The 26027-nt window shown below is 56.2% G+C and overlaps 11 protein-coding genes across 11 annotated transcripts; 7 read left to right on the top strand and 4 right to left on the bottom strand.

Moving 5' to 3' along the window:
- Window positions 1-248: 248 nt before the first annotated feature.
- Window positions 249-2335, top strand: SODALDRAFT_357083 (hypothetical protein; the record flags this gene model as incomplete). Its single annotated transcript, XM_028613969.1, has 11 exons — window positions 249-295; window positions 549-571; window positions 740-879; window positions 910-1006; window positions 1093-1153; window positions 1324-1347; window positions 1481-1707; window positions 1748-1799; window positions 1886-1956; window positions 2030-2212; window positions 2310-2335. The coding sequence occupies 11 exons, from the start codon at window positions 249-251 to the stop codon at window positions 2333-2335; spliced, it is 951 nt and encodes a 316-aa protein (XP_028468863.1).
- A 548-nt stretch (window positions 2336-2883) lies between these two features.
- Window positions 2884-4062, top strand: SODALDRAFT_330774 (hypothetical protein; the record flags this gene model as incomplete). The annotated part of the gene is made up of 1 exon (XM_028611287.1): window positions 2884-4062. A coding segment is annotated over exon 1 (932 nt), but the record flags the coding sequence as incomplete, so codon positions are not given.
- A 1538-nt stretch (window positions 4063-5600) lies between these two features.
- Window positions 5601-7790, top strand: SODALDRAFT_110610 (auxin efflux carrier superfamily). The gene is made up of 3 exons (XM_028606548.1): window positions 5601-6060; window positions 6189-7593; window positions 7708-7790. Exons 1-3 carry the CDS (start codon window positions 5811-5813, stop codon window positions 7769-7771), a joined length of 1719 nt encoding a protein of 572 aa, XP_028468861.1. The 5' UTR covers window positions 5601-5810; the 3' UTR covers window positions 7772-7790.
- A 796-nt stretch (window positions 7791-8586) lies between these two features.
- Window positions 8587-9566, bottom strand: SODALDRAFT_357079 (hypothetical protein; the record flags this gene model as incomplete). Its single annotated transcript, XM_028613968.1, has 3 exons — window positions 8587-9053; window positions 9114-9351; window positions 9453-9566. The coding sequence occupies 3 exons, from the start codon at window positions 9564-9566 to the stop codon at window positions 8587-8589; spliced, it is 819 nt and encodes a 272-aa protein (XP_028468860.1).
- Window positions 9567-10170: 604 nt separating this feature from the next.
- Window positions 10171-12553, top strand: SODALDRAFT_270692 (carbamoyl-phosphate synthase subunit L; the record flags this gene model as incomplete). Its single annotated transcript, XM_028607730.1, has 3 exons — window positions 10171-12284; window positions 12349-12427; window positions 12485-12553. 3 exons carry the CDS (start codon window positions 10171-10173, stop codon window positions 12551-12553), a joined length of 2262 nt encoding a protein of 753 aa, XP_028468859.1.
- Window positions 12554-12725: 172 nt separating this feature from the next.
- On the bottom strand, window positions 12726-13539 carry SODALDRAFT_110576 (hypothetical protein). Its single transcript, XM_028606547.1, has one exon. It carries the CDS (start codon window positions 13393-13395, stop codon window positions 12898-12900), a length of 498 nt encoding a protein of 165 aa, XP_028468858.1. The 5' UTR covers window positions 13396-13539; the 3' UTR covers window positions 12726-12897.
- SODALDRAFT_376777 (citrate synthase-like protein) lies at window positions 13477-15619 on the bottom strand. The gene is made up of 3 exons (XM_028614844.1): window positions 15300-15619; window positions 14330-15210; window positions 13477-14179 (listed from the first exon to the last, which is right to left on the bottom strand). The coding sequence occupies exons 1-3, from the start codon at window positions 15345-15347 to the stop codon at window positions 13684-13686; spliced, it is 1425 nt and encodes a 474-aa protein (XP_028468857.1). The 5' UTR covers window positions 15348-15619; the 3' UTR covers window positions 13477-13683.
- Window positions 15620-16463: 844 nt separating this feature from the next.
- Window positions 16464-18755, top strand: SODALDRAFT_110536 (mitochondrial 2-methylisocitrate lyase). The gene is made up of 3 exons (XM_028606546.1): window positions 16464-16654; window positions 16739-17158; window positions 17233-18755. Exons 2-3 carry the CDS (start codon window positions 16750-16752, stop codon window positions 18633-18635), a joined length of 1812 nt encoding a protein of 603 aa, XP_028468856.1. The 5' UTR covers window positions 16464-16654; window positions 16739-16749; the 3' UTR covers window positions 18636-18755.
- On the bottom strand, window positions 18382-20112 carry SODALDRAFT_291549 (cyclopentanol dehydrogenase). The gene is made up of 3 exons (XM_028608667.1): window positions 19833-20112; window positions 19593-19731; window positions 18382-19474 (listed from the first exon to the last, which is right to left on the bottom strand). Exons 1-3 carry the CDS (start codon window positions 19913-19915, stop codon window positions 18824-18826), a joined length of 873 nt encoding a protein of 290 aa, XP_028468855.1. The 5' UTR covers window positions 19916-20112; the 3' UTR covers window positions 18382-18823.
- A 394-nt stretch (window positions 20113-20506) lies between these two features.
- SODALDRAFT_322262 (glutamine synthetase) lies at window positions 20507-22229 on the top strand (the record flags this gene model as incomplete). Its single annotated transcript, XM_028609702.1, has 3 exons — window positions 20507-20933; window positions 21061-22057; window positions 22199-22229. 3 exons carry the CDS (start codon window positions 20507-20509, stop codon window positions 22227-22229), a joined length of 1455 nt encoding a protein of 484 aa, XP_028468854.1.
- A 1402-nt stretch (window positions 22230-23631) lies between these two features.
- On the top strand, window positions 23632-25722 carry SODALDRAFT_376772 (hypothetical protein; the record flags this gene model as incomplete). The annotated part of the gene is made up of 7 exons (XM_028614843.1): window positions 23632-23809; window positions 24001-24040; window positions 24116-24133; window positions 24300-24424; window positions 24513-24751; window positions 24831-25019; window positions 25089-25722. 7 exons carry the CDS (start codon window positions 23632-23634, stop codon window positions 25308-25310), a joined length of 1011 nt encoding a protein of 336 aa, XP_028468853.1. The 3' UTR covers window positions 25311-25722.
- Window positions 25723-26027: the final 305 nt, after the last annotated feature.

Below are 26027 nucleotides of genomic sequence, written 5' to 3'. Positions count from 1 at the left end.
TGGGCAGGAGCGGGATGAGTACTCCGTACGAGTATTCAAAATATAAGGTACCTTAGGTACCTAAGGTAAGGTAAAACACGATGGTGCCGGTGTCTCCACGAGGGATTTTCTTGTGCTTTCTCAAAAAAAGAAGTAAGAAAAAGAGAGAGAGAAATTTTTAAAAAAAAAAAAAAATTGTAAGGCGAGTCACTTTCGAGAGGGTTCTCATTGGGTGCTCTCCTCGGCACAGTATTTCCCCATCCGTCAGCATGCCACATTATACCTGGTTCCTGTCGCAATGGGCCATAGCCAGGAGGTGCGTTGTACATTGTACATCTGCCGCTTTTATGCCTGGATATGGGATTTGGAAGCTGCCTTACCTTGCATATGTATGCCGGTCTCTCGATGACACATCTGCGAAGACGAAGCAAGTCCTACACGTGTAGTGTAGAATGTCATCCCACGCCATGCTCTGATCAACAGCGATATCGACAATCTATGCCTTTGAACAATTACTTGCGATGCTACCGGAACCCTGTGACTGTTGTACGAGAAGGTACCTGTGATAGATTGCGCAATGACGCCCAGGGCCGTGCTTCAGCAAAGCCGCCACTAGCCTGCCTCCGCGGCGGGACATGCCTCGGAATTAGCTCCTATTATAATGGTTTATTACCTGCAGACCCATCTCCGTTTATTCGCTCACGTATAGGACGAAGTCTGGCCTTAGCAAGGTCACCGAAACGCCTGTCATAACTTTAAGTGGACTATACCACGTACCTCGTGCCCGGCATTGGCGGGAGAGATGTGGCTCATATGTGGCTCATTCGTCTCCATGTCCCCTCCCCGTCCAATTCTGACGTCGTTCCTACATCCCCTGGTCCCATTTTCACCTTGTCTTTGGTGTCTCGCTGTTCACCCTGCATCGTTTAGCATAGGGATGTGGAACCTTTCTGGCCAATTGCTTCGTCCTCTGCCATGGTCAAAATCATTGATCCTTTGGATAACTGGGAAGAAGCATTCGATGCGAGTTCATAGAGCTGCTCCGTACGGAAAACCGAATATGAACGTTCAGAGTACCGACTGCTCCTTTGATTGCTTACGTATTTGTATAAGGTACGAAGCGGCCACTCCGCGCCCCCGACATCCCGGATCAAAATCTCCGCCTGCGGCTGAGGTTTGTTTGGTTATTCAGCCGTCCACGCTAGTAGAGTACCGTAGCTTACTTGGCTACCTAAGGTCGGCCACTTTTTATCATTCTCCTCGATGGGCTACCTACCTACCTAGGTACCCCCTCCGTAGTCCTAACAACCAATAAATCCCCACGTTCCATTTTCGTCTCCCCAGTTATTCTGACTTCTTCGCCACGGGGTCCTGTTCGGCATGAGTTACTCCCTGAAAAACGCCTCATTGGCCTGAATGCGACTGGAGCCCCTTCCGCTTACCAATAACAGCAATCCTTCGCTTCGGCATTGTGTCCGCCATATGGTCAACACTTCACTAGCCACGTAATGCTCCCGCCCCCTGCCCCCTGGACTCATCCCCAAACCACCAATGTCAATTGCAATGTCGGATACACTGCCTGGTCCTGTCGTTCCACGTTGGCGTTGACGAACGCCACTTTAACACCACGCCACTTCATGCCAACATCTATGTACAGGGTCCTGTTGCCCGACAAAATGCTCTACCCGCAGCATACGGCACATGTCTATGGTGCTCCGACCGTAATCAGTGCGTGGATCTGTACGGCGCACACACATCTTTATCAAAGGTGCGACGGGCGGCCCCAACTCGTCAGGCCTATACGGAGTTACGGACAACTGGTACGGAGTAGATCTTAATGTAAGTAATCGAAGTCAATTCAGGGGCAGTGATATACAATCCTCTCTATGCACTGATTCGTCCAAAGCCCGGACTTGATAGAGTACGAGTACAATGCGTTATCTCTGCCCAAGGACTACACCTTGGCATATAAATTTAGTAGGTTATCAAAAGCAGAGGGGAAACCTCATCCAAGGGGGGAAATCAAGAGGGTTGCTATAAGTCGACGCAGAATCAGGACCGCCGGGACCGAGTCTCCTACTCTACACCCCTTGGCCTTTCTACAATTTGGCCAAGATGATACGGAGTAGTCCGATAATCAAGAATTTTGGCTGTATCTTCCATGGCCCATGTTCTCCCAAGTCCTTTGACTTGGGATGGCTGTTGCAATACGAAACAGCCTCAGACTCTCGATGTAAATTAACTTTCGTGGGCTGAACGCCTCCACATCATCCGAGGTACTCAGAGGCAGGAGTAACTTCGTTTCCTTCTGATCTGATGCCCTGGAAAAGCCGCACAAGCCCTGCGAGAAAAGTAGATAATCTTTGGCTCTACCTGGACCCTATCTCCTCCTGTCCATGCAGACTATAATAAGACGTGAGATCAAGAGATTCCGCGCAGAGATATCTGACAGGACGACGTTTGATATTCGACCCGACCCGAATTTGACCTGCTTTCAATAAGCACCCAAAGTAGGGAAAACCAAACATAATCGCCGTGTCTGCTCCCCATCATGGATAAGGTGCAGACAGAGGGATAATTGGCCGGTGAAAGCAACACGGAAAGACTGAGGTGGCAACCTAACCACCCAATATCTTTCGCAAAATCCGAACAAGTCGTCAAAGAACAGATCTCCTAGAGCTTAATTGCCCCCATTACGACACGAACAAGCTGAAGAGGAAGGTGCCGAGCGACCGGAGATGAACCAATAACCCCTTTCTCGCAAGAAAGAAAAAGAAGAAGTGGCTCTGGTTTTTTTTTTTTTTTTTTTCTTTCAGGTCGTGAAATCACAGCAACAAAGACTTTACTTGCTGGGATAGGCTTCTGGTGAATTCCAGAATCCAGCGTTCACTTAAAGAAGTTCTGCCTTCTATCGCTTTCAGGTATCGTTTCCCCCCTCTGATAGACAGATAAGGTCATGGAAAACTCACTAGAAACAGACAAGAATGCTTGGGGGCCATCTCATTGCCCTACTCGAGAACATTGCAGCCTTGGGCAACCAAGAGATAAACGAGTCTTACGAAGCCATCCAGAAGTTGTTCCTCAACATGAACGGAGCCCAAAAGGAGGGATGGGTGCGCTCGCGCGACGATGAGGACGCCAGAGCCAAGGTAGCATCAGTCCGCGGGTTGGCTGGGGAGATCCGCTCCTACAATGTCGAGGTGGGAGCTGCCCAGTTCCGGGAAGAGCGCCGCAAGGCCGAACAAGTCATCGCCAGAAGGAACGCCGAACGTGCCATCCAGCGACTGCGGGACAGCGAGCGCGCCGCCGCCCAGGCCCACGAGACGCGTAAGGCAGAGGAGGTAGCGGAATGCAAAGCCAAAGAAGCATATGAACCGAGAAACAAACTATTCTCCGAGGGACTAGCCAGAGCCAGAAACAAACAAGAGGCGCTGAAACGCAGAGCCGAAGAAGAGGAGGAACAACGCAAAGCCGAAGAAGAGGCGGAGAAATGCAAAACGGAAGAAGAGACAGAGAAGAAGGCCACCGCCGAGAAGGACGTGGCCGAGTCCGCCCGTGGAACCGGCCTGCTCCGGAAAGTCCTTGACAAGGCTTTCAGGCGCTCCCCCTCTCCCGCTCCCGCTCCCGCTACTGCTACTGCCCCCGCTCGCGCCGCCACCCCCGAGGAGTACCGCAACACAGCCGCCGTGCCTGACGGCGGGAAGAGCCTCCGGTTCGTGGTGTCGACTGCGAGCCCTCTGACCACGGAAGACGACGATTCATACGACGACGCCTACCTCTCCCTGTCGGAGATTGCCGCGGACCGTATCTGGGAGCAGAAACAGAAGATCAAGGTTGATAAGGACGGCAACGCTCATGACGGAGATTGGCTCGTTGTATACGCGCGAGTCACTGCTGACCAGGGCAGTGGTCGTGACTAAGGTACTAAACGACCTAGCGTCTTGTCAGGCCCCCTTTCCGATATTCTGGGGATGAGTGTCAGATATGGTAATATACGGTTGCGATGGTGCGTCGACTTGGGAGTTTGAGAAAGGGTTTAATACGCTACCTGCCGAATTTCTCTGGCAAAGAAGTCGCTATTACGGAGTAGCTACCCTGATATGCCCACACATTAAAGTAGTAACACAACACGCATTTCGCAAAATCGGAAATCCAAATCGGATACGTGCGCGGCATCTCCTCGATGGGGACACTTGTGAAAGAATTGGGGAAATCACGTGATGAGAATCGTTGTGCGAGTAGTGAGATCATTGTACAGTAGACCGGAATTGGCAGAGAATAATAAAGAACAATATCAGTTGTTTCGCCAGGGCGTCCAGTATGCTACGTGGCAGTCGTGTACTCCGTAGGGCGAATGAATGAATCAGGTAGACACGCATTCTCTCGACGATGCACGGAGCGTTTCGTAACGTGTACGGATACACTGGTCGACGTTGGGCGCAGATGACGCCTTGCTGCTAAAAAACATTGTCAGTTTCAATACCTTACGTCATTGAACCAAGGCAGAACGCGGCATGGCCTATCTATCGCTCCTCTCGTCATCGTGGGCGACACTGGGCCTCTGATTGGTGGTGTGTTGGAGCTCTAAAATTGTGAGATAATGGGCGAAGCGGAACAGCTCTTGCCATTCGACGATGATAATTGGCTATAAATTTCCGATAAGATAAAGCCACCACTGACCTGGGAGGCAGACAGGTACCGCCAAGTCTAAGGTACAGATGTCAATGGCAGTCCAGGCACCAACCTTTGGGTACACATTTTAATTACTCGTGCTTCAAGTATAGAAAGTATTCCGGGAAAATCGTGCGTTTTAAGATATACCTTATATTACTAACAGAGTCGCGCCCGGTATAGCCACAACGATAGGAAAGACGTATTAAAATTGCCGAATTAATATGGTCGGGGGAAACTCCTTAGTAGTTTTAAGGATAAACATGGATAAGGTAGAGGTAGAGATAGTGTCATAGCTTGGACATGTTCTAAACGCTGAGGTACCTAGTTACACAAAACGTTGTGATAAGAAAGTACGGATACATCGCGACGCGTCCCCCGGACTTCTGACTTCCAAAACTGTCCGCTTTTTTTCTTTGTTTCTCCTCTTACCGTTGCTTTACCAACCGCCATCCAAGGCTACCCTCTCATTGTTTGGCTGGTACCGATACATCATAAAGAAGAACCGTGTACTGGTGTGGAACGTACTTGCCTCTCGGTCAAACTATTTCCCCCAGACCCAACTTTTTTTCCACTTAGCTCGAGCTCTCCCAATAACCAACTGGCACTGCCCACGGATCCCTCTCTCGTCTCGCCCTCCCGATCTCTTCTTGCCATCCTCGTCCAACGACTTTACTGGAGAATGCTGACTTTACGCTGTGTTATCTTGAATCGGCTGCTCCCTCCTGGCCTGTCGTGATTCTAACCCACAACTCCTTTCAACGCCTCCTTCTCCCCCATCCTTTTTTTTCTTCTTCTTTTCTTCTTCTTTTCTTCTTCTTTTCTTCTTTTCTTCTCCCGATACAGGCTTCGAGAAACTCGCAAAAATCGAACCTTCGACGTCGTCATCTTCGACCTAAGACGCCCACGAGACGCACGAGGCGTTCGTCGGTTCCTTAGACGGGGCCCTTATTAGAGACAACCTCTTCGATTCACCCGACGCCGCTCCGGTCCGGCCTGCGGAGTCGCCCTCGCATTGCGTCCAACTGAGGAGGCGCAAACTTTCGTGGCCACCACCGCAAAAGTCATACCACCGTTGGCATACGAGAGTACCGTTTCGTGCCGTGGCATTGCCTTTCTTATCCTTATATTTTCTCCTTTCCTGTGGTGTTTCGCTCGCCATGGCATTCGAAGGCTTTTTCTTCAGGTCGCCCACCTCCTACGAACCGCCTTCCCTCAACCTGCAACAAGCCATGGTTCACGATTCGCATCCCGCCTTTGACCATCTCGTCCTTCTCGTGTTCTCGGCCGTCCTCCAGGTCGTCTGCGTCAGCTTACCGGGCTACATCATCGCACGCCTGGGTCATTTCGATACCGACAAACAAAAGTTCCTCGCGAACCTCAATGTGATGCTTTTCACCCCCTGTCTAAGTATGTTGAACCTGAAGCTGTGTCTGTTCTTTTGCTATGGCGGGTTGTTCGTTGGGCTGCTGTTATTATGCATATCATATCCATGCCCACCCGAGAAAGCCGTTGCCGTCTCTGACCGTCCGATACAGTCTTCACCAAGCTTGCCTCTCAATTGAATGCCAATAAACTCCTCGAACTCGGCATCATCCCTGTTATTTTCATCATCCAGACCCTAGTGTCATGGATCGTCTCCATCACCGTCGCCAGACTTATGGGCTTCAGCCGCCGGGCCTCCAACTTTGTCACGGCAATGGGGGTCTTCGGAAACTCCAACTCGCTGCCCATCTCTCTTGTCATTTCCCTCTCTCAGACGATCAAAGGACTACACTGGGATCGCATCGCCGATGACTCCGACGATAAGGTCGCCGCCCGAGGTATCCTCTACCTCCTGATTTTCCAGCAACTGGGTCAGCTCGTGAGGTGGAGTTGGGGTTATCATGTTCTCCTCGCCCCCAAGGACAAATACCCCGAATATCAGGACCAGCAAGTGGAGGATGGACGTTATTCCCCGGAGCAGAATCAACATCGGTATCGTGAACATGGTGATGACCATGAGACCACCCCTCTCCTCTCGTCGTTGGGCGGCGATACGGCTGCCAGCTCCCGTAATGTGTCGACTAGCAACCTGTCGCATTTGGACCTCGATGGCCGCACTCCCGTTATGAACCGTTCGCACGTGTCTCTCCTCCAAGCGGATTCTGACGACGACGACCTCTTTACTCCCAGGAAGGCCAGACACCAGAACGGCACGACGCCCGCTCATCACACCGATATCAACGACCACGACGACCTCCTCTCGTTTCCTCGCATCCGTACCATGAGTGAGCCTGACATTCCCAATGGAGTGGAAGGTCTTCCAGCACGTGCCAAGGCATTCCTCAGCCACAAAGCCGCCGCCTGCCAACGCTCCACAGTGAACTTGCTCACGAGGATACGAGACAGCCTCCCGCGGCCCATCCGGATCGTGCTGGACAAGGTGGTCGGGCTGGGCGCCATGGTCTACAATTTCCTCTGGCAGTTCATGAACCCGCCGCTCTGGGCCATGCTCATTTCCATCGTCGTCGCGTCCGTGCCGGGGTTGCAGAGCCTCTTTTTCTCGCCCGGCACGTTCATACGGAACAGTGTGACGAGCGCGGTCATCTCGAGCGGCAACGTCGCCGTGCCGCTCATCCTCGTGGTGCTGGGCGCGAACCTCGCGCGCAACACGCAGAAGCACGAAACCCACTGCGATGCCGAGGAGAAGCAAATCGGGCGTAGGCTGCTGATCGCGTCTCTCGTCTGCCGCATGCTCCTCCCTACGCTCATCATGGCGCCCATCCTCGCCCTCTTCGCCAAGTACGTCCCGGTCAGCATTCTGGACGACCCCATCTTCGTCATTGTCTGCTTCCTCCTCACGGGCGCGCCTAGTGCGCTCCAGCTGGCTCAGATTTGCCAGATTAACGAGGTGTACGAGGGGGTTATGTCTAACATTCTCTTCCAGAGCTATGTTATCTGGTATGTTATCTCTGGCTGTTTGCCTTTCTTTTTTCTTTTCCTTTTTTTCCCCTTTTTTCCTCTGTGCTGTAGGTTTCGAGAGGTCTTCGCTCACACCCTTTTTTTTTTGTACAGGATTTTGCCTTCGACCCTGGTGCTCGTCATGTGTGCCCTGGAAGTGGTTGAATGGGCCCTGTAAAGCATTGCTTTCCACCCCATGGTCTAGACGGTTGCTCCCTACGTACTTGGGGACCGTTCTTTTGAGGTGTTGGGCTTTTTCTTTCTCGTTCTCTTTGCTCCTGCCCAGGCTCTTTGATCAGAGGCGTGTATAATTTTACCTGTATTAGTGCGGTACATTCTTTTTCTCGGGGGTTCGACGATTTCTGCACTAGCTTGCAGCTTTTTTTTTTTTTTTTTTTTTGTCTTCGGTTCTAGGGTCAAGGTCGTCGAAGGGAACGGTCCTGGTAGGGAATAGGAAAAATAGAGGGTTTGCTCGGTCTCGGTCAGTAGGAATAGTTTGGCATTCAGTACTATCCTAATGGGCGTTTGAATAAGGGATACGCCCCGAAGTTTGACGAGGCTGGAGCAGTGTGTGAGCATGCCAGGTTGGCCATGGAAAAGACGCTTCTACCGGGCCTTCTGATATACAGTCAATTCTCATTGAAATTCCCATGCTCGTCGTTGAATCGCAATAGCTGGGGCGGATGTACTCTTCCATCTTCATCTGCGATGAAAATGGGTTGTTAATTCTTCTCGCAAAGCCATCTAAGGAGACTTTCATACCATTCAAGGATGCTTACTCTCCTTTACCCATATGTTTCTTCCACCTGCAAGAGAAGAAAGAAAACGTTTCCCCTGGTTATCCTCCACTCATGCACAGTAAAACCATTCCCATGCGTAACTCCTGATTCCGATTCGCAATTCCTACCTATACAGCCGAATCCTTGATTTCGGTCGTCGAACTGCAGGAAGCCCGAGTATCACAAGCTGCCTCGGCCAACCCGGCCACAAGGCCTATTGCACCCCATTCATGGCCGCACCAGGGGCCCCTTCGTCCGCCAACACATAATCGCGCACACCACCCTTCCAATCGCTGATGCGCACATCGCTGATGGAGACGACAATAACGCGGACGTCCTCCCCGGCGACGAAGCACCCTCGGCCGCCGTCCTCGGCCTGCACGCTAGGGGTCGGGGGTGCGTCTGCTCCGGCGTCGGCGGCGGGTTCGGGAGGGGGGAAGCCGAAGGAGACGCCCTCGTTGTCGAAGGTGTTGTTCTCGAGGTGCTGGGCGCGGTAGAAGCGCTCTTCTTCGGAGGCGTGGTCGAGGAGGCGGGCGGTGCCGTTGATGGTGGCGCTGATGCTGGAGACGGCGGAGGTGTTGAGGTTTAGGAGCAGGGCGGCGAGCGAGGAGCGGTGGGGGTCGCGGGTGGGGGAGCCGCCGGAGGGACGGCGGGCGGTTGTGGGGGGGCGGTGGGAGACCCCTTTTTTGGGGGGGGGGGGGGGGGGGGCCCCCTTTTTTGGGGGGGGGGGGGAGTGAGGACTCATGTTAGCGGTTGTGCTGCTGGCGCAGAGAAGGGACAGGCAGGCGGAGGAAGGACACGTACAGTCGTGGACTAGGAGAGAGACGTTGGGGTTGGAGAGGAGGTTGTTCATCTTCTTGGAGGCCGGGTTGGTGGTCATGACGATGACGGGGGCGGACGAAAACGGGGACGAGGGGAGGTAGGTGTAGTTCATGAGGGAGAGGTTAGGGACGTTGCCGGTGCATGTTGCGAGATGGAGCTGTGGTTTTGCCAGTGGTGTCAGTGTCGTGTCGTGTCGTGTCGATTACCAACTCGTGGCAGAAGGGCGTGCATGGTAAGTGAGGTAGGTAGATTACTTACGAAGCGAGCATTCTCGAGACATTGCACGACTTCTGCGGGCAATGTCGCCGTGGTCTGCTTGTGGGTGTCACCGGCCGAGGCCTCCGAGTTGAGAGGGACAGCGACAGGGTCCATGATGTCTGAAAGAGCAGGTCGATGTCTTGATGTCGCTGTTCGTGCAACGATGGGTGATGTCGTGGTAGTAGTCGACGTTGGACGGCCCTGGAACGTTTGGGTTTGGGAGATGTACAAAGTTGACTATGAGGCACCGTAGTCGAGATCTGCAAAGACGCAGGACCATCAGTTCTCGGCCGCAACGTCCGACGATTGTCTGGGCCCCGCCCATGTCATTCTGGGTTCGGCTGACTAAGGAGGGGTACCCTTGTAGATACACCTCCGCGAATGACGTAATTAGGAGGATGAGCTAGGTATTCCACCAGCTGTGGACAGTTGCATAACAGTCGGACCGCGGTCGACTTGTCCCTGCGCTTCAATGCGGTCCACCGGCTACCATCGGCAGCACCATGAGGTCCAAGAGTCGAAGTGACTTCACAAGTTCACAGGCTCGGGATTCTTCTACGGGCATTCTCGCTCCCACTCCCACTCCAACCATCCAACTCCCCTCTTCTCTTTTCCTCTCGACTCCGAGTTGATCAATTGGGAAAGTCAGATCGCTCAATTCTTCTTCACCCCCCCTTTAACTCGGCCTATTTCCATCTAGCTTTCCGGCTTGCCCAATATGCGCTCTATCAAGGCAAGGCATCGGCTCGTCCGCCCCCTCCCTCGATTGCTCAGCACATCATCAACGCCATCTCCCTCTTCCGCCTCCCCTCAGATCACTCCCATCACTTCCCTTCTCATAGCCAACCGCGGCGAGATTGCCCTTCGAATTCATAGGACAGCCGATAAGCTCGGTATCCGAACCACAACCCTCTACACCGACCCCGATGCCTCTTCACAGCATGCCGCCTGTGCCCCCCACTCCCTCGCTCTAGGCAACCCCAAGGCGTACCTGGACGGCGAGCGCATCATTTCTCTGGCCAAACAGAACGGTATCCAGGCGCTACATCCAGGCTACGGCTTCTTGTCTGAGAATGCCGCGTTCGCCTCTCGGTGTGAGCAGGAGGGCATCGTCTTCGTCGGCCCTCCGGCCCAGGCCATGGCCGATATGGGAGACAAGGCCAGGAGCAAGGAGATCATGAACGCGGCCGGGGTGCCCTGCGTTCCGGGATACCACGGGCCAGAGCAGTCGGAGGAGCAACTCCTCCGCCACGCCCGGAAAATCCAGTTCCCCGTGCTGCTCAAGAGCGTCCGCGGCGGCGGAGGCAAGGGCATGCGCATCGTCCCGTCCGAGGCCGACTTTTCGCAACAGCTCCGCAGCGCGCGCGCCGAGGCTCGCGCTTCGTTCGGCGAAGGGGGCGAGGTGATGCTGGTCGAGAAGTACATCGTGCGCCCGCGCCACGTCGAGGTGCAGGTTTTTGCCGACAAGTACGGCAACTGCGTCGCCCTCGGCGAGCGCGACTGCAGCGTCCAGCGCCGGCACCAGAAGATCCTGGAGGAGTCCCCCGCGCCCGACCTCGACGAGGCCACGCGCCTCGACCTGTGGGAGAAGGCCCGGCGCGCCGCCCTGGCCGTCGGCTACGTCGGCGCCGGCACGGTCGAGTTCATCCTCGATCGCGACTCGGGCGCGTTCTACTTCATGGAGATGAACACGCGTCTCCAGGTGGAGCACCCCGTCAGCGAAATGGTCACGGGCACCGACCTTGTCGCGTGGCAGCTGGCCGTCGCGGCGGGGGAGCCTCTCCCCATGACGCAGGGGGAAATCTCCGAAGCCATCGCCGCGCGCGGGTCTGCCATCGAGGCTCGCATCTACGCCGAGAACCCGGAAAAAGGGTTCATGCCGGATTCCGGCACGCTCGTCCACCTCACGACCCCCGAAACGGACCCCGACGTCGTCCGCATCGATGCCGGTTTCGTCCAGGGCGACACCGTCTCCGAGGCCTACGACGGCATGATCGCCAAGCTCATCGTCCGCGGGCCCGACCGACCCACCGCGATCCGCCGCCTGGAACGCGCCCTGCAGGACTACGAGGTCGTGGGTCTCAGCACCAACATTGAGTTCCTCAAGAAGATGTGCCGGTCCCCGGCCTTTGTTGCCGGCGACGTCGAGACGGGCTTCATCGACAAGTGGCGCGACGAGCTCTTCGCGCGGCGTCCCACCCGGGACGAGGTTTTTGTTCAGGCTGCGCTGGGGTCCCTCTTGGCCGCTGCGGAACCGTCACCATCACCGTCACCGTCACCGTCACCGTCACCGTCACCGTCACCGTCACCGCACGGCCAGTCCCTCGGGTTCGGCGACCCCGCCACGACAACCGAGCGCAACTTTGCGTTCAAGGTCCTGGACGCCTACGCCGCGGAAGAGGGCCAGGTCGTCCAGGTGCGTCTCGCGCAGACGTCCCCCGCGCACTTCCGCGCCACGGTGCTACGCGGCAAAGAAGGGGGGGACGAGAACGGTCCAGCGGCGGTGTACGAAAACGTGGCGTGCTCGTCATCGTCGTCCGTGGCCACGCCTTCCACCAACAGGCTGACGAGCTTCTTCCCGGACGAGAGGATACAGTCGACCGTGGTGCGGACCTCGACGGCCCGGACCGCCGCCGAGGGGGGGGCGTCCAGGTTGGTGGTGTTCCAGCACGGCGGGCGGACGGAGCTGGCGCTCCTGCCGCCGTCGTGGTTCGAGAAGGCCCTCGGGTTGAAGGAGGTGGCTGCGTCGGTGGCCGCGCCGATGCCGTGCAAGGTGTTGAAGAACGAGGTGGTGGAGGGGCAGAGCGTCAAGAAGGGGGAGCCTCTTGTAGTGTAAGTCTTTTCCCCTCTCTCACTGGTGGTTTTCTTTTGTTCTTTCGCTGACGGCAAACAATAGCATCGAGTCGATGAAGATGGAGACGGTGATTAGGTCACCTCAGGACGGCGTGGTGAAGAAGCTGACTCACAAGGAAGGGGTAAGTTGTCATATATCTCGTCCCCTGGTGCACTGTTTGTACTGATAAGGCAATTAGGATATCTGCAAGGCTGGAACTATACTAGTACTGTTTGAAGAAGAGGCAGTCAAGGAGGGCGACTCATGACTTTGCGTCCATTAAGCAATGACGAGCAGGATTGTTTGTATCGTATGTGATGATGCAAACCAGGAGAAGGTGGCGTCTTCCACAGGAAATGAGGGGGGCGGTGGTTTACAAAGACATTCGAGCATACAGGTATATTACTAAAGATACTCATAAATGGGAGCGTTTTGAACATTTACTTGCAGGTTGCTTCGTCTGTTGGTGTGGGCGTGAATCAGTTAGAACCCTGTGGACTCGACGCCGTCCAAGACTCAGCTGCCCCTATTTAGCCCCTATTTAGCCCCTATTCTCTTCCAAGTCCCCAACCTCAAGCGAACCAACATCTTATCCCCCGCGATCCTAGCAACCTACCGACCATACCAGAAACAAACAACAAACTGGTACTCACTCCTCAACCCAGACAAGACCACCAGCGGAAAAGAAAAAGAAAAAGAAAAAATGTGCAAAAAAAGGGCCCTACACTGCGAAACCTGCAACACGACAACCACGGTCATAAACCGCTGCCCGGACGCCCAAAGGAAAAGCAACAAGAAAGAAGGCGTCTGGGTGCAGTGCGCCCATCTTGTCGACAGCGCAGGCACGCTAGACGAATCGGATTGCCCGACGTGCAGAGAGCGGCGGGAGGAGGAGAAACGAGAGAGGGCGGAGAGGCGGCAGAAGAGGGAAGAAAGGCGAAAGGTGAATAGGGATGACAAGGCGAGGCAGGGTGCGGGCCCCGGGACTAGATCAGGTTCTGGTGTCGGAGGCGGAGACGGAACGGGAGGAGGGTCAAGTAAAGGAGGAGAGGGAAAGGAAGGGGGCAGAAAGTCCAAGGTGAAGAATAGTAAGGACAGGTGTGTCCTCATGTAGCTCTGGATATGCCGAGAGACATATGGTAGTCTCGTTACAGCGTATAGGTCCCGACATCACTCGAAAGGCTGCGGCATCAATACCGAAGAGATGAATCAAAATCCAATAAATGAACCACTATGACACCTACACCCTCACCATCTGTGATGAACACCGGCGTGATCTACATGTGAAGGCGCAAAAAAGTAAGATATCCTTTAAAATAAATACAAGTTTTTTTCCCCTGACCGACAGAATTTTGTTTGGTCACCCACAAAGCACCACCTCTACCGCCTCTACCCCCTCTATGAGCTCTCGGCAATCTCGAGGAGACCCTGGAGGTTGATGCTCTTGGGGCGCTCGATGGGGAGACCCAGGGCGCGGTCCCAGATGAGCTGGGCCAGGGGGCCGAGGCCGCGGGAGACGCCAAAGGTGGCGGTGTAGTACAGGGTCTCGTGGAAGCCGTAGTGGTGGAAGAGGACGCCGGAGCTGGAGTCGACGTTGGGGTAGGGGTTCTTGGTCTTGCCGTGCTTCTTGAGGACCTCGGGGGCGACCTCGCTGTTGAGCTTGACGAGCTGGAAGACGGGGTCCTGGGCGATCTCGGGGCGGGCCGAGGCGTAGTCCATGAGGGCCTCGAAGCGGGGGTCGGGCTTGCGGAGGACGGCGTGGCCGTAGCCGGGGACGACGCGGCCCGAGTTGAGGGTCGACCAGAGGTAGTTGGTGACTTCCTCCTTGCCGTAGCTGGCGGGGATGGCCTCCTTCATCTGGAGGATCCAGCGGAGGACCTCCTGGGCGGCGAGGCTGCAGGTGTGTTAGCATGTGGTGTTATTGTGGTATGTGGGGGGTACGTCGTGGATGCAGTAGCAACAGAAAAGAAAAGGAAGAAAAAAAGGAAAAAAAAAAAAAAAAGGGGGGAAAAAGGGAAAAAAAGAAAAAAAAATAATAACTCACCCGTGCAGGGGACCGGCCAGACCCTGCAGACCGGCGCTGTAGCTGAGGAAAGGATCGCTGAGGGCGCTGCCGACCAGGTGGGTGGCGTGGGCAGAAACGTTACCACCCTCGTGGTCGCCGTGGAGGGCGAGGTAGAGGCGGAGGAGATCCTGGAAGTTCTCGTTCTCCTTGCCGCCCTTGCCCAGCATGGCGGCAAAGTTGTAAGACCAGTCCTCGCCGACGTCGATCTCGGCGGGGAGGGCGCCGGCGCCGCGGTAGGCGTTCTGGTAGATCTTGGCGGCGATGGTGGGCAGCTTGGCGAGGAGGGAGATGCAGTCGTCGAAGGTGGGCTCCCAGTAGTCGGCCTTGCCCAGGCCGTTCTCGTAGGCCCTGGCGAACTTGGAGTTGTAGTTGAGGGCGGAGACGGCCATGGCGAACTGGGTCATGGGGTGGAGGTCCTTGGGGAAGTCGTCGAGCATCTTGTTGACGAAGGCGGGCAGCTGGCCCTGTTCGGCGAGCTCGCGGGAGAACTGGCGGACCTGGTTGGTGGAGGGGACCTGGCCGGTGAGGAGGAGCCAGAACATGGCCTCGGGGAGCATCTCGGTGCCGGTCTTGCCCTTGGGGAGCACCTTCTGGCAGTCCTTGATGGTGCGGCCGTGGAAGCGGATGCCCTCGTTGGCGTCGAGGACGGAGCCCTCCCATACCATGGCCTTGAGGCCGCGCATGCCGCCGAGGGTGTTCTCAATCTTGACCTCGCCAATGACCTTGGAGGAGTGGGCCTTGACCTTCTTGAGGAGCTCGCGCTTGGCGGGGATGGCCTCCTTGAGGGTGGTCTTGAGGTCGGGCTCGGAGGAGGAGGAGGAGTAGGGGCGGACGTTGACAGCAGCGCGGGCCGCCATGGGCTGAACGTTTGGACCATTTGTCAGAAAACCCAATTCATGTTCAAGAACGAAACCGAAACTGTGAGGAAGCAAGCGGACATGGGACATACGCGGAGAGCACCAAGCGCCCTGGTGGTGGTGCGGACGTTCATCGCCATTCTTTGACCGGTGGAAGAAGTCGGTGAGGTAGGAAGGGAGGAGGAAAGTCAATGAGGATCGACTATGACGAGGAGAGGAGAATAAGAGGAGAATATGGCGATGACCACGGGCCGATATGGTATGGGAGGTGGAAGGAGACGGACGAGGAAAAAGGAAGAAGAAAAAGTTGACGACGGGGAAGAAGGAACTGAGACAGAAGTAGTCTCGAAAGTTGGATCTCAAGCCGAGAAATGTACCTCTTGAGCCGACGAGAGACCAAGTACGAAGTACGAGAGTCGGACGAGGGAAAGGCAAGAACAACCGGGATCCCGGGGTCTCGGGGGATCATAATTGGCGGGGCAAGCTGGAATCGTGGGGTTGTGGGACTTGGATACGTGTACCTTGGGTAGGTACCCCACAGTAACGGTACGAACGGTACCTGTGGCACCTACGTAGTGCCTACCATTTTGGGGAATTTCCTGGAAATTACAGCGCCCTACAGCGCCCTACAGCGCCCTACAGCACGCTCCGGTGTACTCCGACAGCTTTACACGTACTAGCACTTCTGGGAACTGGGAGTAACACAGGGTGACTACAATTAGACACACAGGGCGGAAGGTGAGGTGCAGGTGCCCGTTGGTGGGGGAAACGGGAGAAGCTTCAAGGGTAATACCGGTAGCTCTGAATGGTCTCAGAATACCGAGGGAAGCCGAGGATGGAGACAATCAGATACCCCGGCAATGGCAACGAAACCGACCCCGGACCAGCGGTACCTTACTTTTACTTACCACTCTGCTCACCTTAGATAATACTTGCGCTTTTCCTTATCCATTGGCCAGTAATCGCTCCTTCCCGTGAAAGTCCCCCTCTTCCGTCATCGTACTATTTCTGCGGGAACCATTTACCGCTTAACCAAGGCTCATTGGTAAGGTGAGGCAGAAGGTATTCTTTCCTGTCGTTCGGCCCTCTAAGGTACGAAGACAAAAGTACGAAGTACGACCCTCTACAGCCGCTTACCTCATCTCCAGCGGTCCATTTGCTAATCCTCACCATTGGATCTAGACCACCTAATCTTTTTTTCTTCTTTTTCCCCCTCTCCTCTGCTGGTGGGGGGGCTCTGCTCTACTTATTCTCTTGCTTTACGTATCCATATCCGTTCTCAGGTCTCCATTACCGGTAGACTGCGTGACCTTAGGCCCAGTGGTCATTCAACCTTTCCACCTCTTAGCCGAGTATCGGTCGGATCGGATCTCCGAGCCATTCCTGGCTCTCGCATCTCCTTCGTCCTTCGTCGGCAGACTCCTCAACACCTCTCTTCCTCCAAGTTGTAAGTACTCAATTTCTTTCTCCTCCCCCACCTACCTGGCTTCTCACGCAAGAAATCTAACCCGGAGACCGTCTTTCTCTTCAGCCTTTCTCATAATGATGCGCCGGTTCGTAACACGAGCCCCCCGAAGGGTCACAACACTCGGCCCCCGGGCTTCTTCTATGTCTCCCGCCTCCGTCGCCATCCGCTGTCTCTCCACCTCACCCAGGATGGCTCAGTCGCCGCCTGCGAAGGCCTTCGCCGCCCCCGCAGACGCCTTCCAACTCCTCCCCGAGTCCAGCAAAGCCGGTTCGGCCGAGGACGCTCTATATGATGCCCAGATCAAGGAAGTGGAAGCCTGGTGGCAATCGCCTCGCTTCGAGGGCATCAAGCGGCCCTATAGTGCCGCCGATGTCGTGTCCAAGCGTGGTACCCAGCAGCAGACCTACACGAGCTCCCTCATGGCCAGGAAGCTCTTCAACCTCATCCGCGAGCGTGAGGCGGAGGGAAAGCCCATCCACACCAGTACGTTGCCCTCGGTCCTATTCTTTGCCTGGAGATGATATGATTTGATTTACTAACCGAGCTACAATATCCAGTGGGAGCCATTGATCCCGTTCAGATGACGCAACAAGCTCCTCACCAAGAGGTCCTCTACATCTCGGGCTGGGCTTGCTCCTCCCTCCTGACCACGACCAACGAAGTGTCCCCCGACTTTGGCGACTACCCTTACAACACCGTGCCCAACCAAGTGCAGCGCCTGGCCAAGGCCCAGTCCATGCACGACCGCAAGCAATGGGATACCCGCCGCAAGCTCTCGCCCGAAGAGCGCGCCCGGACCCCGTACACCGACTACCTCCGCCCCATCATCGCCGACGGCGACACCGGCCACGGCGGCCTCTCGGCCGTCCTCAAGCTCGCCAAGCTCTTCGCCGAGAACGGCGCCGCGGCCGTGCACTTCGAGGACCAGCTCCACGGCGGCAAGAAGTGCGGCCACCTCGCCGGCAAGGTGCTCGTCCCCGTGGGCGAGCACATCAACCGCCTCAACGCCGCCCGTTTCCAGTGGGACGTCATGGGCACCGAGAACCTCGTCATCGCCCGCACCGACTCGGAGAGCGGCAAGCTGCTGAGCAGCGCCATCGACGTCCGCGACCACGAGTTCATCCTGGGCGTGAACGACCCGGCCGTCGAGCCCCTCGCCGAGACCATCCAGGCCATGGAGGCCAAGGGCGCCGCCGGCGCCGAGATCGACGCCTTCGAGGCCAGCTGGGTCAAGAACGCCAAGCTGATGACCTTTGACGACGCCGCCGCCGCCCACCTGCAGAACGTCGGCGCCCCCCAAGCCGCCATCGACGCCTACCAGGCCGCCGTCCGCGCCGACCGCGACATGGGCATCTCCCAGCGCCGCAAGCTGGCCGCGCAGCACACCCCCGCCGGCGCCGAGCCCGTGTACTTCTCCTGGGACGTCCCGCGCACGCGCGAAGGCTACTACCACTACCGCGCCGGCATGGACGCCGCCACGAAGCGCGCTCTCGCCTTCGGCCCTTACGCGGACCTCCTCTGGGTCGAGACGGGCGACCCCGACGTCCGAGTGGCGACCGACCTGGCGCGCGCCGTCCGCGCCGTCTACCCGGGCAAAGGCCTCGTGTACAACCTCTCGCCCAGCTTCAACTGGATGGCGCACGGGTTCACGGACGAGACGCTCAAGAGCTTCATCTGGGACATTGCGCGCGAGGGGTTCGTGCTGCAGCTCATCTCGCTGGCCGGCTTGCACTCCAACGCTACCATCACCCACGAGCTGGCGCGCCAGTTCAAGACGGATGGCATGCTGGCGTACGTGGACCTCGTGCAGCGCCGCGAGAAGGAGACGGGGTGCGACGTGCTGACGCACCAGAAGTGGAGCGGTGCGAGCTACATCGATGGGATCTTGGGGGCTATCCAGAGCGGTAGCTCGAGCAGCAAGAGCATGGGCGAGGGTAACACGGAGGACCAGTTCAAATAGACCATGTTTGGGTGGTGGCTTTTGAGTGAGATGGAAGAGAAAAAGGGAACGGGGCATTTTGGGCGGCGTTTTTTTCTGTCGTGTTCTATTATATATTTTGGCATAGTTGACCAGCCACCTACGATGAAGGCGCTGTTTTTCTCGTTGGATGTACAACGCAAGATGAGTTTCTAAATTTGCCCCTCAGTCTACGGCTTCACCTGACTGGCAAAGTTGACAGGTGCCGGAAGGGGAGGGCCCTCAGGGGTCACGTAAGCCTTGGACATGGCACCATCCACGACGAGGTCGTGACCGTTGACAAAGTTGGACTCGTCCGACGCGAGGAACAGGACAGCCTGGGCCTGCTCGACAGCCTCGCCAAAGCGGCCGGTGGGGAAATGGATCTCGCGGCGGAGGCGCTTGGGCTTGTCGTCGCCGAGCCAGTCCTGGAGGAGCGGGGTGTTGAGGGGCGCGGGGCAGAGGGCGTTGAAGCGGAAGCCCTCGCGGGCGTGGACGACGGCGAGCTCGCGGGTCAGGGCGAGGACGGCGCCCTTGGAGGCGGTGTAGGCGAGCTGCGGGGTGGCGGAGCCGACGAGGGCGACGACGGAGGCGGTGTTGATGACGGAGGCGCGGGCCTTGGCGTGGCGGCGGAAGGAGAGGACGGCGTGCTTGCAGCCGTACCAGACGCCCTTGACGTTGATGTTGTGGGTCAGGTCCCAGATGTCGTCCGGGGTGTTGACGGCGTCGTCGTCGCGGCCGTGCATGATGCCGGCGTTGTTGAACATGACGTCGACGCCGCCCTTGGGGTCGAGGGCTTCGACGACGGCTTGCACGTGGGCTTCTTTGGAGACGTCGCAGACCTGGGCAGTGGGGTGATTTGTTAGAGTGGGAATGGAACGGACGGACTATGAGACGGAAAGCCAAAAGGTGAAAAGGAGGGGAAAGAAGGGAGGTTGGGTGGCGATGAGGCAAAGGCACCTTGGTATCGACGCTGGCGGATGGGATCAAGGCGAGGAGCTTGGCCTTGGCCGTCTCGAGAGCCGGGGCGGAGATGTCAGCCATGAGGACGTGGGCACCTTCGCGGGCGAAGAGGATGGACGTTTCCAGGCCAATGCCACTAGGGTGGAGAGGAGTCCATGTCAGCATTCTCTTCTCTTGACAGAGAGGGTAGACCGTAGGATCATAAGCAGGAGTCAGGGCGAGGAGACGTCGGTTTACCCTGCAGCACCAGTGACGATGGCATTCTTGCCGGCCAGTCGGCCACTGCCCTGGAGCGTGAAGGCTGGAGGGACGGGGGCCATGATGTTAACTTGTGACGTCGAGTGGTCGAGGTTCTCGTCGGGGTGGAGTTCTAGTTTGGTGGTGGTGGTGGTGGTGGTGGTGGTTGTAGGGGAGAAGAGACGGACCACGGAGTACGGAGAGGAGCGGAGAGGAGAAGGGGCTGCCTTTGGAAGTACAAGGTAGATAGGGGAGCTATCGTGCTAGGGTAGACCTCTGACGGAGTAGGGCGTGCGGAGTAATTACCCAGGTACCTTAGGGACTGGGAGGGGCATTATGGCAACATGAGGGGCAGCTGACACGTGGGGCCAAGCAAATCTAGAGGGGTCCTCAGGGCACGTAGGTAAGGTATCCGTACCTTATCTTATCCACATGTCTACCTTATCTTATCGTTATCCAAGTGACGATCTTCCCTGCTTCCCTGCTTCCCCTCGAGACATGCTGACACCCCTTGGCAGTCTGGCATCCCACACGTCATCTCCTCCCTTTCATCGTGACCTCGCAGTCCACATCCCATCCCTCCGCTTCCCTGCTCAACCAGGTTACTACTTACTCCCACCGCGCCACCCAGTCTGCCTTCGCTGCCTGCCACTTCAGCTCTCCCGAGTCCCGCCATGCCGCCCTCCAGGGTAATCACCGCCGATGACCTCCCGGCGCTCCTGAGCAGCGACAACAAGGTCAAGGTCGCCGGGATCGACGTCGACGGCATGCTCCGCGGCAAGCTCATGTCCAAGCAGAAATTCCTATCCATCGCCGAGTCCGGCTTCGGTTTTTGCTCCGTCATCTTCGGCTGGGACATGCACGACCTGGTCTACCAGCGCGAGCTCAAGATCAGCAACTCCGAGAACGGCTACCGCGACGTCGTCGCCGTGCCCGACCTCTCCAGCTACCGTCGCATCCCCTGGGAGGACAACGTGCCTTTCTTCCTCGTGAGCTTCTTTGATCCCGATACCATGAAACCCATTTGCGCCTGTCCCCGCGGCCTGCTTAAGAGCACCCTTGAAAAGCTTCAGGCTAAGGGGATGGGTGCTATGGCCGGGGGTGAGACCAACCTGGCTCCTTTCTTTTCTTTTTCTTTTTCTTCCTTTTTTCTTCCTTTTTTTCTTCTTTTTTTCTTCCCCACCCTTCTTTTTCGTGGCGCGTGCTAATCACAGCCTCCCTCTCACAGCCGAATACGAATTCTTCCAGTTCAAAGTCCCCTCGAGCGCTCTGGAAACCCAAACCTCTGCAGCCAAGTTCCTCTCGGACAATCCCCCTCACGCGCTGCCTTCCTTGACCGAGGGCATGTTCGGCTACAGCGTCACGCGCCCCGTTCAAAACAAGGACTATTACTACGAGGTGTTCGAGAACTGCGCCCGCTTCCAATGCGACATCGAGGGGTGGCACACCGAGAGCGGACCGGGCGTCTACGAGGCGGCGCTGGAGTTTGGCGAAATCGCCGAGATGGCCGACCGAGCCAGCCTGTTCAAGTACGTCGTCAAATCGACCGCCACGAAGTACGGCATCACCCCATGCTTCATGGCCAAGCCGAGACAGGGGCTCCCCGGGAACAGCGGCCACATGCACATCTCCCTCGTGGACGGAAGCAACAAGAACCTCTTCGGCCGGGCCGCCGACGACGCGGACCCGAACGCGCCGTGGCCCGACGTCGCGCACCTCTCCGACCTGGGCCGGCACTTCCTCGCGGGGATCCTCGACGGGCTGCCGGACGTGATGCCCCTCGTGGCGCCCAACGTCAACTCGTACAAGCGCCTGGTGGAGAACTTCTGGGCGCCCGTGACGGTGTCGTGGGGGCTGGAGCACCGGGCGGCGTCGATCCGGCTCATCGCGCCGCCGACGGCCAAGGCGGGCGCCACGCGGTTCGAGGTCCGGGTCGGCGGCGCGGATACGAACCCGTACTACGTCCTCGCGGCGGTGCTGGCGCTGGGGTGGCGCGGCGTCGAGAGGGAGCTGGCGATCCCCGTACCGCCGCTCGGCAGGGGGGAGGAGGTCGGGAGCAGCGCCGACGGGGGGGTCCGGCTGGCCAGGAGCCTCAGGGAGGCGAACGAGCGGTTCATGCGGAAGGGGAGCGTGGCGCGGGAGGTGTTTGGTGATGACTTTGTGGACCACTACGGCGGCACGAGGGAGCATGAGATTCGGCTGTGGGATGAGGCGGTGACTGATTGGTACGTGGGCCCGTTTCCCGGTTTGCTTGCTTTTTTTTTTAACGTTCCGCCCCCCCTTTTCCCCCATTGTCATGGTTTGATGATTTTGTGGCGACATGCATGAAAAGCTCGCAAATGCTGACATTCTGTTTCTTTTCGCAGGGAGGTCAAGAGGTATATCGAGACGGTGTAAGCTGGGGGAGTGCAAGCGATGGAGGACCGGAGCTTGGGCGATTGGTAGTCGCAGTCGCAGTCGCAATCGCAGTCGCAGTCGCAGTTACAGGCGGAGTTGCAGCGTCAAATAGCGGATTGGCTCGTTGGATACGATAGAACCAGCTTTCTTCTCAGCGTAGGCCACATTTTATCCGGTTAACCATTTTCGTCGGGTTCGGAATTGCGCGGGCAGCCAGATTAAAACGTCGGCCACTTAAACAGAGGGCGAATGAACCGCATTCCAGGAGTGGGGAGCATTATCCCGAGCCGCATCACCGACTTTACATGTGCTTGGCGAGGCCTTTGCAAAGAGAAAAAAGAAGAAGAAGAAGAAAAGAAAAAAAGAAAAAAAAAAGAGGACGGCATAGACGGCTAGGCATGTACGGATGTGTGTGTGTGTGTGTGGCCGTCTGGTGTCTTGATTGGCCGGTCTCATCTGTGATGGGTGACAAGAAGGAAGGCGTCATATATGTGAAGCACGGCGTAGGCGTAGATGGGAGGAAGGATCGAAGAAGGGGGGAGAAGGTGAAGGGGATGTGGTGATGCGGTGATGTGGCGTGGCACTTGGAGGTGATATGGATGGGCTTGGCCTGAGGAGGGATAACATTGCGGGTTACTCATTATGGGGTGATCTTTAGCCCGACTTGCCGTGACAGAGCGGAAGAAGAGGTTCACATTCTCGCTTATTGGTTAGAGTGCGAGATGAGCTGTAAAGTGCAAATCGGGACAGTCGTGTATATGCCGGAGCTTGTCACGGGCGCGTCGGCGTGTTGATGATGGTAGGGAGTTGACAGGGACGGCTGGCTGCGGTTGAAGGATTTTTTTTTTCTTTTCTTTTTCTTTTCATTACGCGCGCGCAGCCCTAAAGCTATGGCGCGGCACCTATCGCCCTGTAGGCTAATAGGCCAGTAGAAGCTAAATACAGTAAATCACAGTGCTAAACAAAGCAAATCCTCCGTAACAATCTGCCTAATAACCCTATAAAAATCGGGAGAAACCAACCCGGAATAAACTACACGTGTAGACCGCAGAAATCAAGGGTTGCGCCCTATATGCAAATAAGCTTAAAGTGCAGACAAAGCCAGTATTAGAAAAGATCGTCGTCCATCCCCATGACAAAACCTGGCCGAATGTCGCGTGGTGCGTGGTGTCGCGTGGTAACAGGGGGGAATAGCGGTGGTATCGGTGTTAGTGGTGTTAGTGGTGGTGGTGGTGGTGGTGGTGGTGGTGGTTGTCGGCAAAGCACAGGGCACGGGACGGGTAGTGATCCACCCGTCGGGCCGCTCATGATGTCCGAGACTTGTACGTACCTTTATTTATGTTCATTTATGTTCATTTATTTTCATTTACTTTTTATTTGTTTGATTGGTTTCGCCTGGTGGATGGTCGAGGGAATGCAATGTGTCAATGGCAAGGACAAATCACGGAGCAAAGTCCGGTTATCTGATCTAAATCCGTCTGCGCGTGTCTCGGTGGCGCATTGCAGCGTTGTCCGCACCCTCCCACTTCCCCCCTCTGCCGCAGTCTGCCGCAGTCTGCCGCAGTCTGCAGGATCGCCATGTAACTTGCAACCAACCCTCCTATTAGCTCGCTTTTTTCTTTTCTTTTTTTCTCAAGCTCCTTTTTTTCTTCTTTTTCTTCTTCTTTTTTGGTCTGCAAGTCTGACAAACTGTGACCTTCGGCCCTGAGCGGGTGGAAAACTTGAAAGGGTTAGTCTATGGGAAGAGAGGGCTGAAAGAGGCATCGGTCAGGGGTCAAGTTGAGCCGAGAGCGAGAGACCCTCTCCCTCGTGTAAGTCGATGCGTTTGGGCCCTTTGGTTGGACGCATGGCATGAGCATGATGGGACTGACGTCTCACCGCCGCAGATATGTGCGCGTGGGCTGGTAAGCTAAAAATAAGGACCATTTTAGTTCATAATGAACTTGCTTTTCTTCTGTATTGTCTGTATTATATATCCACTGCGGAAATCAAGGCATTTCCCGTGCCCTATAACTGCAAGTTCCTTACCTATAGTACAAGCGCCTAAAGAGTGAGTGAGAGTGGTGAGAGTGAGGGTGGTGAAATGAAGAGAGGAGAGATCAGAGACCCGTCCGTCTCGTCAGCCCCTGATACCATGCCATGCCATGCTCAACTTCCAACGTCCTGGTTCATGGGCTGGTTGTTCGCTCCATTAGGTCGATTGCTTGCTGTCCGATACTTGTGATAGCTCATTAATCCCATTCACCAAGTTGGAAGAATGCCCATGTGATGTGATGTGTCTAGTTGTCAGCCACTCACAAGCATATGACGAACGAGAACTTTGTTTCCCTCCTTTTCCGCCCTCTTGGCCCCTTCACATCACTCGCATAATGCCTCTGATTACATGCGCCCTGGCCTGTCTCGCTTGTCTAGTACCACAACACGCATATCACGCACATCACGCATATACAGGCACTGGAGTGGACCGCTCCACCGCCAACTCGCTCACTCACATGCTCTCACTCTCTCTTCTCGCTTCAACAGTTGCTTACTCCGCCGTCAACAAATAGGGCTCGGCTCCAATGAAAAGCCCGGGGAGCCCTTCCGATGCGGTTACGTTAGGACCGGTCCAACCCCGTTCAGCCCCATCAGCCCCATCAACCCCTTTCCACCCCTTTCCACCCGAGCTTGTTGGCCCTCTTATTCTCTGCCAAGGTTGTTCTCTGCAGACATATCCAGTCGTTTACCTTTGCCCTCGCTTGTCGTTGCCAGACGCGACGGCCCTTTTACACTGCAGCGATTTACGACTTGGTGCAGCCCCCCTAAAATAGTTGAGCAATATATTTATTGCCAGCCGGAAAAAAAAAAAGGACAAAAAAGGTCTGCCCCCCCATCGTCGATCGCTGCGTCCTGCACCCGAAGGATGGACGCCGCGTCTTGTCTTGGGGGCCGCGAGGGCTGCGAGGGCTGCGAGCTCGGAGAGTGCCGTCGCCGCAGACGGACATTTCGTTGACAATTCTGCCATCCGCAAACTCGGGCACCACCAAGACCATTCATCCTCCTATGAGAAACTCACCGACTGAAAAGGCCCTGCCCGGCTGAAGAATAACGAATGACATGTGTACAAAGATGGGGGCTGTGGCCCATTTACCCATCCATCGCTCTCAACTCTAACTCTAACCCTATCCCGATCCCGATCCCAATCCTACTCTTATGCCGCTCTTCGTCTCGTCCCTTTTCCTCGTATAATTGATCTGTAAAATCCGTTAAGAAGAAAAGACCCTTCCCCCCCTCGATTCGTCATTTTCTCCTTTGGGGTGTGCTTCATCTGCGACTTTTCCTCTCAGTGCTCCGACTGCGGCTGCGCTGTGGGGTTCAATTTCGTATCCAAAGACGAGGCTTCGGTTTGTAAGTGATGAACTCCCCAGGGTCTCGTGCTGAGACGGCTCACATGCGCTATTCTCCCGGCTCTTGTATTGTAACACTGATGTCCTCGGGCGGTCCTCTCCTATTTATCCCCCCCCCCCCTTTTTTTTTTTGCCTTCACTGACGTCGAACCGTTACTGACCGGTCTCGTTTAGCGCCCAATTTCGAGTCCGGCGTCGCCGTCTTTCTTTGACTCGGAGGGGCCTCTGACCTCTTGGCGCCCCTTCTACCGAACCGTTCACTCAGGGGGGACCATCTCCTCTGTACGGAGGACTGAGACCAACAGTGACCTGACGTGACCAAACGACACTAACACCAGATCCGTCAGCGGCTTTGCGTGACCCCCTACGGGGTCCTCTAAACTCCCGAGAAAGGGAAAAAAAAAAAAAAGGA

Source organism: Sodiomyces alkalinus (assembly GCF_003711515.1).
Source record: "Sodiomyces alkalinus F11 unplaced genomic scaffold SODALscaffold_2, whole genome shotgun sequence".
NCBI lineage: Eukaryota > Fungi > Ascomycota > Sordariomycetes > Glomerellales > Plectosphaerellaceae > Sodiomyces > Sodiomyces alkalinus.
Note: the sequence above shows the minus strand (reverse complement) of the source record. Positions and strands in the feature narration are given on the sequence as shown.

What these genes read in the sequence shown, in the direction of transcription:
- SODALDRAFT_110610 (XM_028606548.1), top strand. Translation starts at nt 5,811, where the DNA reads ATGGCATTCGAAGGCTTTTTCTTCAGGTCGCCCACCTCCTACGAACCG. An exon ending in GCTTTTCACCCCCTGTCTAA is followed by an intron (nt 6,061 to 6,188) that starts GTATGTTGAACC and finishes CGTCCGATACAG; the next exon opens with TCTTCACCAAGCTTGCCTCT. An exon ending in TTCCAGAGCTATGTTATCTG is followed by an intron (nt 7,594 to 7,707) that starts GTATGTTATCTC and finishes TTTTTTGTACAG; the next exon opens with GATTTTGCCTTCGACCCTGG.
- SODALDRAFT_110576 (XM_028606547.1), bottom strand. Translation starts at nt 13,395, where the DNA reads ATGAGGACACACCTGTCCTTACTATTCTTCACCTTGGACTTTCTGCCC.
- SODALDRAFT_376777 (XM_028614844.1), bottom strand. Translation starts at nt 15,347, where the DNA reads ATGGCGATGAACGTCCGCACCACCACCAGGGCGCTTGGTGCTCTCCGC. An exon ending in GGGCGCTTGGTGCTCTCCGC is followed by an intron (nt 15,211 to 15,299) that starts GTATGTCCCATG and finishes CCAAACGTTCAG; the next exon opens with CCCATGGCGGCCCGCGCTGC. An exon ending in CTGGCCGGTCCCCTGCACGG is followed by an intron (nt 14,180 to 14,329) that starts GTGAGTTATTAT and finishes ACACACCTGCAG; the next exon opens with CCTCGCCGCCCAGGAGGTCC.
- SODALDRAFT_110536 (XM_028606546.1), top strand. Translation starts at nt 16,750, where the DNA reads ATGATGCGCCGGTTCGTAACACGAGCCCCCCGAAGGGTCACAACACTC. An exon ending in GGGAAAGCCCATCCACACCA is followed by an intron (nt 17,159 to 17,232) that starts GTACGTTGCCCT and finishes TACAATATCCAG; the next exon opens with TGGGAGCCATTGATCCCGTT.
- SODALDRAFT_291549 (XM_028608667.1), bottom strand. Translation starts at nt 19,915, where the DNA reads ATGGCCCCCGTCCCTCCAGCCTTCACGCTCCAGGGCAGTGGCCGACTG. An exon ending in ATCGTCACTGGTGCTGCAGG is followed by an intron (nt 19,732 to 19,832) that starts GTAAACCGACGT and finishes TCTCCACCCTAG; the next exon opens with TGGCATTGGCCTGGAAACGT. An exon ending in CCGCCAGCGTCGATACCAAG is followed by an intron (nt 19,475 to 19,592) that starts GTGCCTTTGCCT and finishes CCCACTGCCCAG; the next exon opens with GTCTGCGACGTCTCCAAAGA.